General features: G+C 50.3%; 1 protein-coding gene across 1 annotated transcript; it reads right to left on the bottom strand.

Annotated features, from left to right (window-relative positions):
- Positions 1 to 1,399: 1,399 nt before the first annotated feature.
- LOC104255540 (zinc finger protein 501) lies at positions 1,400 to 2,908 on the bottom strand. Its single transcript, XM_009809643.2, has one exon. It carries the CDS (start codon positions 2,906 to 2,908, stop codon positions 1,487 to 1,489), a length of 1,422 nt encoding a protein of 473 aa, XP_009807945.2. The 3' UTR covers positions 1,400 to 1,486.
- Between the last annotated feature and the right edge of the window lie 9,205 nt (positions 2,909 to 12,113).

Here is a 12,113-nt window from a genome sequence, read left to right as displayed (position 1 = left end):
CCGCCCGCTACGTGACACCTGGAGAACGGGTTATCCTGTGTCCGCAGCCCTAAGTCCGGGTTCCTTCAACCGCTGTTCGCTACAAGGACTGCTGTGCCGCCTCTGATGGCGCCTCCTGCCCTTCCCTGGACACTTCTACGCTTCAGCTGCCGCCAGCGAAGCACCAGCGCTGCGCAGCCGGGCGCCGGTGCGGCGGAGGGCCGCCAGCCCTGCGGTGGACGCCGGCACGCCTGCTCGTCAGCCCCGGGCTTTGAGAAAGCCAAGCCTCGCACGGCGGCTGCTTTCCGTCCTCCCGGTTCTGGTCAGATCGCCCTTCGCGAACTCCTCGCCACACCAAACTCGGCCTGGGGCTGAGCCCCGTGTACGATGTCACTCCCGTCATACGCAAAGGCAGAAAGCTGGATTATACAGAGAAGAAAAGGTTTTATTTAGGACGGAAACGGATAGCTAGTAATAAAACATAGCAATATAGAGGAGGTTTATGTAATATACAGTCATTAGCATAGTAATAAATGCAAATACAGTAATTCCTAACTGTTAACACTGAACTTCATACGTTAATACTTTACAAACAATAGTGAGCTAAAGAAGAGTATCATAAAAAGGGCTACAAAATCGCAAACAGTCTCTGGACTACCAGTAGGAACTCACTGTGTACCAATTCTGACTAGGATATCTGGCGGGGGAGTATTTTTTTTGGTTAAATAAGGTAAGGCCACATTTTTGCCCTTGTTTTGTTGATGTCCCAGGGTGGAAGGTGTATCAAACCAGCAAGGACAAATTTGGGAGAAACTGACACAGACTAGTAATGGGCGGCGTTCCAACCAGAAATGCTTACGCATCCATGTCTTCTGGGAACAGCCATGACAGTTTTGCATTACTCAGGTATCGTGTCACTCAGGCTTTGCGTGCGGAGGTAGGAATTCATTGTCCCATGTAAGATTTGGAAAAGAGGAAGAAAAGACAAATAGATTGAAGTTCAGCTCCAAAGTCTTAGACTCAAAAGATTTGGAAGCACCCTGTGAAACACTGGGTAAACTTACTACATTCATGAAAAATGAGGGAAGGTAACAAAAAAGAGGGTTCCTAAGACTACTACAGTGTCTAACAAACCAAGGTTTTGAGTCAGAACCAACCTGGAACTTTTTATTTTGATCTTCACTTCAGTTCTAAAGTTATTTTACAAGCCTGATTCTCCCAGTTGTTATCCTACCACATATTCACAGTCCCTGATTTACCCAGAAGCTGGTGCCCATTCCTCAGGCTCTCAGCACTCTTCCTAAACCACCAGCGCTTGGCTCTTAGGACTAACTCCCTGCTTCCAGACCGCCTAATGGTTTTTGTGCCGCTGGGGTTAAGCACCCAGCCCTGACACCAGAGTTAACCGTGTCTCCAGCCAGTCTCGTCCCACCATGGTTCTCATCATCCACCTTTTTCAGGTGCCCCCAGGTGCTTTTGTTTCCTGTTCCAACCACCCGCTCCAGCCCTATGGCAGAAGTGAGCGGGAAGTGAGCATTCTCCTACCCACCGTACATTTATAAGGTTTCTTGGCCATGTGGATTTTCAAATGCACTTTAAGTGTTGAGCTTTTCCGGAAGCTTTTCCCACACTCGCCGCACTGGTAGGGCTTGGCTCCTGCGTGGATCCTCAGGTGGGCACTGAGGGCTGAGCTGTGCCTGAATGTTTTTCCGCACTCCTCGCACTTGTAGGGTCTCTCCCCACGGTGGATCCTCAGGTGCACGTTGAGAGCCGAGCTCCGACGGAAGCTGTCCCCGCACTCCACGCAGATGTAGGGCCGTTCCTCAGCGTGTGTGGTCTGGTGCTTGGCCAGAGTGGAGCGATCGCTGCACCTCCGGCCGCACTCGGCACACTGGTAGGGGTTGGGCAGGAAGCTGCCGTGATACATGGGCAAGGCCTTCCCCCCGTGGATCCGACGATGAGTGGTGAGCGCCGAGCTCTGGCTAAAGCCCTTCCCACACACGGGGCACTTGTAGGGCTTCTCACCTGTGTGCGTTCGCATGTGGGTCACCAGCGAGGAGCTCTGCCGGAAGGTTTTCCCGCACTCGGTGCACTCGTACGGTTTCTCTCCTGTGTGAATCCTCTGATGCCGAATGATGGCCGAGCTGTCCCGGAAACGCTTCCCGCACTCCTGGCACTTGTGGGGCTTCTCTCCGGTGTGGACTCTCCGGTGTATGATCAGAGAGGAGCGGTCGCTGAAGCTTTTCTCACACCGGGGACAATTAAAGGGTTTTTCACCCTTGTGGCTTCGCTGGTGGACAATGAGATGTGAGTTCTGGCTGAAGCTCTTCCCACATTCGTTGCACTGGTAGTGTCTCTCTCCCGTGTGGGTCCGCTGGTGCCTGATCACATTGGACCTCTGGCTGAAGGTCTTCTCACACTCATTGCACTGGTAGGGCTTCTCGCCGGTGTGGATCCGCTGGTGTTTGATCAGGTCCGAGTTGCGGGTGAAACTCTTCCCACATTCGGAGCAGCTGAAGGGTTTCTCTGCCAGGTGGATCCTCTGGTGCTGGCTCAGGTACGAGCTCCGGCTGAAGCTCTTCCCACACTCGGGACACTCATAGGTTTTCTCTCCTACCTGTTGAATCCAAATGGCACTGTTCCCACACATGGGTGGGTCTGGCTTGTCCCCAGCAAGGATAACCTTGCTGATGTGGGCTCTACCACTGTCCTCACACTCCCAGATTTCCATCCCACAGGGAGTTACCATTCCCTGTCTCTTTCCAAAAGACATCTCCATCTCGCTTTCTGTCTCCAGCTCCTGCTTGCGGTACTGTCTTTGAGCAGCATCCTGGAGGGTATCTCCTGTGAGCCTTCTGGAGGGGAACAGACGCAGTTCAGCTCTCACAGGACTTTCCTGGTGAAGCTTGCCCTTCTGTGCGTCGCCCATGGTCTGTCACCTGGTGGAGTGAACAGAGGAACTAGTAATGAATAACCTGCTCCCGCTTCTCTGACGGAGAAGTCCAAACAGGGCACCTGCAGAGACCTGCTGCACGTCAGCCGCCATGAGCTAGCAGCGCAGGAGCCAGCCCCTCAGTATCTTCTCTGGGCAGAGTGAGGGCATGGAGACCAAGATGCACAGAAAGGGAATGTGCCCAGAGGATGGGCGGCCACTGTGGCACAGATTGCAAAGAGGGTCCTCTGTCATAAAGTTACAGCCGTAAAGGACAAAACCCATCACTTGATTGTCCTCAAAGTTCCCATGTCTAGCGAGGTTAGAGGAACACCATCACTGCTCTCCTCAACAACCCCCACTGTAGCTACTTCTCCTCCCATTGCCCGTGATCACTGCTCTTCGTCCAGCGTTCCCATGCTTAATCAAGGAAGGAAGCAGCCAACATCACAGGAACATCCACCCTGCCAAGCAGACTATTTTCTTTCTTATTTCCAGTTATAGCCCTTTTCCTTAAAAAGAAACCCTTCCATATTCTGCAGCAAATTGTATCTAGATTTTGTCTACAGAACAGATAGGCAAGTGAGTGGAACAATAAACTATTTTATTAATCAAGCATGGAAATTAACATTTAGACTAAAACATCCAGAGGCTCCTGTTTTTTTATTACTTATAGTCATACGGAGAACACACCTTGGAAATGGATCCTGGCACGTGAGGTAAGCTGATTAGCTGGATGGCACTGCTTACGGAGTTAACATCATCCTCTTATGTGTGGGAGGTCCGAATATGAGATGAATGCAACTGGATAAACCCCTCAGGTTTTGTTTCGTGTGATCTGCTGATTTGGAAGACACCACCACACTGGTTATACTGATTTCCAAAGTTTTGTTTACAACATTCAGGGCAGAGAAACATTTGTAGTACAAATAAAGGTATAGCACCGGCCCAAGACATGCACCCCAAGGCAGTAAAATGACCAATAAAACATTAAAAATACTGTCAGCATGAAAGGAAGCAAAAGCCACACTTTGGTTAGTTATGCCTTCTAACATTCTGAGTATAGCCTTTGCTGAAAAATACACAGGATATTACTTCATTTTAGATACGCTCTTTTTGAAAGGGTATTAGATTCCCCAGGAGTGTGTTTCATCTTTATTGTACCCTGCCTGTGAATCTTCCTGAAAGCAGAATCTATATAGTGTGGAAGCAGAAGAGGCAGGATGAGTTCAGAGCGTGCAGCACAGTACATGCCAAATTTTCAGCATTCAGCTCTTCTCTTCCCTTCCCAGACATGCTCTATTCAATTTCTCACCTTGTGAGCAATCTCTCCACTGTCTCGGTGTTTAACTGCTTCTGGCCACAAAGCTGTTTCTCTTCACTCCATCCAGGAGGTTAAAGCCAAGTCAGGGACTGCAGATCCTGATCAGAGGAAAGAAAACAGATGTAATAAATACCCGTCATAGCGGTAGTGCTGTAGCGTGAGATTACAAAAGAGTAAGTATTTAGGAGAGGCAAGCAACCTAGACCAGAGGGAAATGACACCCAGAAACATGAGTCAGGGTCACTGTTCTGCTACGCACATCGTGACACCACCGTTCAGGTCCAATAACCAGGGCCAGCTCACATAGCGAAGACGGGGTCAACTACACATGCTGCGGAGAGCTGCCTGCCAGCTTGCTGCCTTCTCACAAGTGTCTGGATGTTCCTCCTGCTGCACTTCCAGACCAAAAATGCTTCCTACTGAGTTTTGTATAAAAAAAATATCGATTCCTCAAACCATTTTCTCTCCATCACCTTTCTTCCTAGTGAACTAAATGAGAACATAATCTAGTTAATGCAGTTCTGTTCTGCAGGTGGAAGAAAAATGCTGCCTTCACAACTGGGCTGCTTTCCACATCTGTCTAGTGTCCCATTTATTGCCTTTATTGAAGGAGTATCTTACTTGGTTGCTCTCAGTGGCTCAGCTGGGCATGCACAGGTCTGGGTGAGAGAAGAGATTTTGGTCTGCTCACACATTATCAACGTGAGCAGTCCAAAGGTAGAAGTTCCTGTCCTGTGCTCCAGAAAAATGGCAATTTGGCTGCCTCGTTCCAGAGTTTACAGGGCTGGCAGTGAGCAAAAAAAAACCAGTCGCACACACACTTGTTTATGCATGAATACCGAGATGATTTAGTCAGCCAACATGCAATCCCAGTTCTCAAGGATCTCTTTTCAGAGCAGAAGTACGCTGCACTGGAGTGGGGTTTGTGGGATAGAAAATTAGGTCACCCATTTAGCTTTAGTACTACATTTGCGCAGTGGTGTTTGTACAGAGGCATTTTAAGATGCTGAGGGCTCAGTAACATCCTAGAAATGTACAGGTTACAGAAGGAAAATGCTTAAAAACTGCACATGTGAATGCCAGCTCTGCAATGGCATTGCACCATTTTGGTCACGTGGATTCCTACCGTGCCACGAGGAACACGTGTAAAATTACTCATGGCTGGGTGTTGATAAGAAAAAGAAATGTAAACCAGCATCTTTTCCTTCCAAAATGAGAAACAAGCTGAACTGGCTGCTCAGTGGTATACCAGAGAAGGGTATTGCGATAGATGTTGGTTGCCAGGCCCTCCCAAGGGCAGAGGGAAGATTTCCCCACCTGCATAATGCCACCGCAATAAAAGAAGGCCCCTGATAAAATGGAGAGCTGACATTTTGCTGGCTCTGCCTCAGCCTGGAGTCACATCCTTCCTGCTGCCCGCCGCCTCCTCCACAGTGGAGTCGGTGAGCATCACCCCTTGGGGAGAGGGTGTTTCCACTCCTCCCGGCGGCAGGCAGCGGCTGCAGGCTCTGATCCCAGGCAAGAGGCAGGGAAGCCAAGGGCTCCCTCCCCATACATCCCCCAGGGCTCCCTCCCCATACGTCCCCCATCCACCAACGAGGCAGTGCCACACTGCAGGTAAGCCTGACCCTGCTGAACCATCCTTCTGATTTTAGGAGGAGAGAAACGTCCTTCTGGTTCAGTTCCCTCCTGCTGCCGTTCAAAAGCTGCTGTGACCACATGGTCAACACGCACCCTAAAACGGTGGACGTGCACCTACAGAAGGCAGAAAGCGGATGCAGGACACAGCTGATGCTGTCCAGAGCCAGGCAGGTTGTGGGATACAGCAGAAAAGCACGTTGTGCAATGGGTAGTAAAGATCTGTCCCTAAACAAGATGGAAAACCTGAAATGTCACCGAGCACCAGACAGGTACAAGGTGCCAGTCTCCAGAGCAGCCATGTTTGGACAAAGGCAAGTCCCCAGGCAGCATCCTGGCTGGTAAGGTACCCTGGTCCTTACGTGGCCAAATGAGGAACAAGAGAAGTGACCTGTAGCATGGGGAGGGATGAGCCGCACCGAGCTCCTGTGACGATGGAGAGACAGAGGCCCCAAAGGGGCTGCCCCATGAAGGACGTGGCTGGCCAGGGGCGGGCGAGCCACCATGCAGACCACAAGCCTCGGGGAGGCAGGAGAGGCATGGAGAACAGGAAGCTGCTGTGGATGTCAACCCGGGAAAACCAGACATCCTCTGTGGGGGCTTTCTCTGAGTTTGGACCCAGTGGCACAGTGAGGGGGAGGGCAGATGCCGCTGCCACAGGAGGTGGGCCGTGTCCCAACTCAGCCTCAGGCAGGTGGCCATTGCTGCCTTCCCCGACACTGACCCAGCGGCGGGCAGCGCGCAGGCCCGGCGGCGGGGCAGGAGAGGAGACATGGAGGGAGGCGTGGGTGGGAGGAAGCAGGGAGAGCGCAGGGAGGAGCAGTGGGAACGGAGGTGTCTGTGACACCACCAGCCATGCCGCCTGCCCCAGCTCTCCTGGGAGAACCCGGAGGGGCAGGAGGAGGACGCAGGCAGGCGGGCAAAGCAGCGGAGGTGACACCTCTGGCAGCACAGGGGGCCCAGGCTGTTACAGGCACCGCTCACGGCGTGATGTTGGCCACGTGGGCTTGTCCGGTTTTGTCTGGTGACTAGGAAACGTCTCTCCTTCAAGCCATGTTGTGAGAAAGGGCAGCTGACCCGTCTGCTCTTTACCCCTCCCTGTGGCTCCTCGGCTTTGGCAATTTGGAGACGAGAGGAAGAGACGGGAGCGCCCTCCAACACCTCAGATGCAAAGATCTCGGATGCTTAAAATTTTGCTGGTCTTCACCCATTGGAGCTGGTGTTTTATTGATCAAGGAGGGCCAGAGGGTGACCCAGGAGCTGGATGCTGTGGGCAGAGGCTGGAGCAGAGGTGGAGGCTGGAGATGTGATGACGGGGACAGCTGGGCGCGTAACCCAGACACGAGCGCAAAGGCAGAGATCTGGACTTGACGCACAAGGCCAGAAGGGAAGAGCTGGCCAGGTGAAGCAACAGGGGAGGCAGGAGAAAGAGGTCTGAGAGAGGACTTTGGTTAAAGACAAACAGAAAGGGATATAGCTGGAAGAAATGGGTAGAAAGGCCAGGCCACATCCTAGCAGGAGACTCTGGAGGGGTCCCGTATCCCCCAGTCTCATTCCCCTGCTTTCTGCAAACCCCCCCACAGTCACCTGGCAAAGTGTGGTGCTCTCCTTTCCCACTGTCTCACTGAGCACTCGATAACCCCCGCTGTCCTCTCGGGGGGAATGTTACATGCTTTTGTTTGATCCTGCTGCATCTACAGACACATAGGTGTTAATAAGATGGCACAGATGTTAATAAGATATATGCCATGAGGAAGTTCTAAGTTTATTTTTACCAAAAGAAAAAAAAAAAGACGTCGTAGGTTAAGAGACTATTACAGAGGTTGCAAAGTCAAACTTGGAGCATGCCTGAATCACAATCATTTTGCAACCTTAGATTTGTTCCCCCTGTGCGTGGACGTAGTAACTCAGTTCTTTAATTACCTGGCTTCACTGTTTTCACATGGGTTTTGGCTTCTTTAGTCCCTGGATGGCCACTGCCTTTCTACTGAGCAGCAGAAAGTAGTACTTTCATAATTAGTATGTTATGTCAGCCTTATTGTTTAGTGTTTGACTCTCCGATTTATTTACTGATTCCATTTGAACTCTGCTATAGACAGAATGACTCATTTCCTCATGAACCTTTTACATACCCTATGTTTTAGAACTTCACAGCTATTAATTGGTTTATAGTGATTTTGCAAATGGCAAAATGAGGGCAGAGAGGGATTAAAGACAAAAGCATCCACTACTTTTAGAATCTCAGTCTGAGATATCTCAGCCCTGGCTTCTCAGAATACATATGCTAATGTAGCACTTACTTGCCATTCAAAATACACCACATGCAGACTCCTAAACTGCAAGAGAGCTCAGCCTTCCCATAAACGACAACCCACAAGGTAAGGAAAATGCCATTAATAACATGCTAAGAAACCTGGTACTTGCCTAGCGTCACACAGGAGCCTCTGTGGTGTAGCCAGGAATAAAACCTACTTCTTGGAAGAGTATCCACAAAACTACCCTTGCCCTTCCAGCATCTTCCTGACTCATTCTTCCATACACCTTCCAAGCTGTGGGAAATGAGGCAGATGTCCTGAATATAGTAAGTGCCTAACCTGGGAAACCAATTCCCTGCCAGAGCAGGTTCAGTCTCTACACTGAAGGAGCTGCCAAGTGTTTAGGAAAGAAGAGTAGGTTGCTGTGTACTTAAAGAACGTATAAAAAGCATATGCAAGAGGAGATGAAATTAAGACTGCACATGAAGCTTTTATTTGGGCACATCTAACTTCCAAAGTTTTGATTACACAAGCTTTCATAATGTTCTTTACAGGGAAGAACTGGCTTTACATTTTGCATAAGGGTTCAGTGAATGCTCAGACCATTTTAAGGGCATGCACACATCCACTGGGGCATGCTCCATTAACTCAAGGGGTCTGGACCCACTTACCCAGAAGAGAATTTGCCGAGGCTAAAATCTTGAAAGGAAACAGTCTCCTTGCTCCAGCCCTGACAGCAGAGCTACATTCCCAGTTTCAGCCATGACTTCCAAGACATTTCTCCGGGTTCAAGATTTGAATCTCCAGAACTTTGGTGAAGGTCCCTCAGCTATGTACTGTCCCCAAAATACTACCTCCCTTGAAACATGGGCAGAGCTGGTTTTCCCCAGGTCTAGACCAACCATCTTGAGCCTGTTACTGCATTTCCCATGTGCTGAATCCTGCACCCAGAGAAGGCAACAGAGATCTGTGTTCAGCCCTCCAGCTCTTCTGAGTGTGCCATGGTTAGCATTTCCTTCTGCCTCTGACTCCCTGCATTTCATTTTTCACCAGTGCTCTTGGGTTGGGGCTGCAGAGCCAGCCCTCAGGGTGGGAAGGCACAGCAGCTGGGAACACCACTCTCCGACCAGGAGTACCACCAGTTCTTCAGGTCCCACCGGGCCGCCCGCCATGCCAGCACTGCCTGCCTCCTTCATGCGCTGTACGGCTGCCAGAACCCCCTGGTCCAGAGACTGGACGAGTACGAAAACCATTAAGTCATCCCTGAGGGTAAAGCCAACCGTGACTCCCAAGGGCAGGCAGATGGATGGGGGTCCTGCAGGGCCAGCACTGGACCTGATTGCTGGGAGGGGACAGAGACTCATGAGCTGGTGGGAGGGAGGGGTGGTAGCAATCCTGCAGTAAGGAGAAGACATCTGCTCATGAGCATCCTCTCTGACACTTGATTGCATCCAAATATGTCCCTGGGACTAGCCTCCTCTCACACCTTGGGTCATGGAGATGACCAAGAAGTGGTGGAGTTTCTCACCGAGGTTCAGGGAGGCACCCAAGAGGCACGGGGGTTTTCATGGAGGGATGTCATTTGACAGTGAGGTTATTGCTTGAGGGCTGGTGGGACCCCAGCACTGGAGTTTATCACTGAGTCTGTGTCTTTATTTGCCTCTTTCTAGGGCCCATATGCTCTGAACTGCCAGGAACTCCTTTCTTCCCCAACTTCTGCACCTTTTCTTTTTATCGCTGTACTAGGAAAAGGTATTTCATTAAGGAGACTTATTTAGCTGTTTCCTGAAGACCATGGTGTGCTCTGGGCAAATGAACAGGCAAAAGGGAGAGCCCTGAAAATGATGAAGTGGGAAAGCAGGAGACTGAAAGCCAGGGAAGATAAAAGAGAAGCTGTGGGCAGCCCACCTTCCAGGAGCACTCACACCAAGCTGACTAGCTGACACAGATGGCACCTACCAAAAGGGAGACTTTGCGGAAGGTATTGTTCAAGAAAATGAACCTTTGAGGACCACCTCAGCCCTTATCTCCAGTTCTCATTCCCAACCAAGTTGAGACAATCTAGGTTACTGCAGGAGAAAGGGTGACTTATGCAGGCTAGAAGAGAAGGAAAGTAAAGAGAAAGACAATTGGGAGTCAGAAGAAGAGACTTCTGAGGAGACTTGACAAGGAAAGGAGCAGAAGGTTTCTTTCCTTTCTTGGGCTCATCTTTGTAGGGAGTGGGAAAGGTGGGATTGTGCAGTAAGTGCTAACCCCACAGAACAGGGGGCTGGCTAGGTGCCTGCTCCTGAAGCCCACCACCTCTACAGAGGTGTGTTTTCTCCTCCACAGAGGACTGCACGCCCAGGAGAGAGCAAAGCTGAGCTGGGCAGCACACAAGCCTTCAATGACATGACCATGAGCAATGATGCCGTGTTGTCCAGCATCTTCAGTCCCCAGCCCTTTTTTCCCACATCTCCCACAACTGTCCAGCCAGCCCACTCCATCCCAGACACGGAAGTAGCCGTGATCCCCACCTCCTTACCTGAGTTGAGGAACATGCAACTAAATCCTTCTGACCCACATGCCACAGAGGTGACAGCCAGTGGCCAGCAGCAAGGACAGCTGCCCACCAGTGACATCCACGTTCTCCTACTGAGGCTGCAAGATTCCCATGCGCAGTGTTCACTGCAGACACTTCAGCGGTTGTTGACCATGGGGAAGGCAGTGGGGGAGGAAGAATTGCAGGCTGCTGCCCTGAAGCTGCTGGTGGCCCTGAACAATGCGAGTGTGTCTCAGTGGGCAACCAGCACTGATAAAGAGCACAGAAGAGAGAAGTAAGCAGCAAAGGAGGATCAGCCATTGTGACTCTTCTACATGGTGTCAAGTCAAATATGCTGTCTCAGAGGGGACCTATGGGAAGATGGAAACGAGGAGTCCTCCTTCCTAGGCCTGAGGCATTGTCAAGGTCAACAGTGCCTCCCCAGGCCAACAGTGTGGGAAACAAGGGAAAAGCCATCTTTTCCAAGTGCACAGGAAAACCCAGGCATGTGAAATGCTATTGCTTAGGATTCAAGGAGAAAGATGTTATCCTCTTGAAAATAACTGTATTGAAGAGATACTGTCCTCTCCCACAAAAACTGTTTACTCGCTATTGTTCAGTTTGGAAGATGGCTATTCTTGAACAAGGCAAGATGGAAAAATAATTCATTTTTCCTGCTTGTAGTTGTGCCACCACAACTAGCTCTGTCCTGGGCAGAGAGATGGGGTTTATTGTGCCATTCAATGAATCTCATGGGAGAACGCTGGCCTTTCTTCATCAAATATAGGTGCTTCTGCTCAGAAGCATTAAGGGAAGAATCTTCTTTGGAAGTATGCGTGTGAACATACGTACATATACACACAAGGGATGCTCTCTAAATGCAGGAAGGCCCTACCCTGCAAGGGAACTGCTGGTCTAGTGTTCTCCTTGTATTGGTGTTTGCACATGGTTGTCTTCTGCTTCTGAAACGATACTATGAAGCACACGGGATAAATGTTCGTATTAAGAAGCTCCTCTTGTCTCTCTCAGAAAATCAGAGAGTCTGATTTATGGGAACTTTGGCTGAAGTACTGTTCCTTTTATAAACAGTGGACATACCTGTAAGTAAAACCATGTGAAGCCATCTGGAGCGAGCACTTGCTGCTAAAAGCAGAGTGGGAACTCTTCAGGAACCAGCTCCGGTTTTCTGAATCTCTACTCAGAATGAGTTTGGAACTACCTCAAACCTACTCTAAACTCCACTGGTTGGTTTCGGCTTTCAGGAGACCACTGTTAAAGTGAGAATCCCCTATTCACCTTTCCTCCCCCAGGCCTTCTTGTAATCTATTCCACCAATGGCTATGAGGAGAAAAGGGACAAAGGCAGCTCCCCTCAAGGACACACCACACCAAGCACATCCTTGTGGAGAGGGTCAGGGATGTCTGTTCCCTTTACACTGCCTAAGTGGCACAAACACAGCTGACT

This window comes from Gavia stellata, chromosome 4 (genome assembly GCF_030936135.1).
Source record: "Gavia stellata isolate bGavSte3 chromosome 4, bGavSte3.hap2, whole genome shotgun sequence".
Lineage (NCBI taxonomy): Eukaryota > Metazoa > Chordata > Aves > Gaviiformes > Gaviidae > Gavia > Gavia stellata.
Note: the sequence above shows the minus strand (reverse complement) of the source record. Positions and strands in the feature narration are given on the sequence as shown.

What these genes read in the sequence shown, in the direction of transcription:
- LOC104255540 (XM_009809643.2), bottom strand. Translation starts at nt 2,908, where the DNA reads ATGGGCGACGCACAGAAGGGCAAGCTTCACCAGGAAAGTCCTGTGAGA.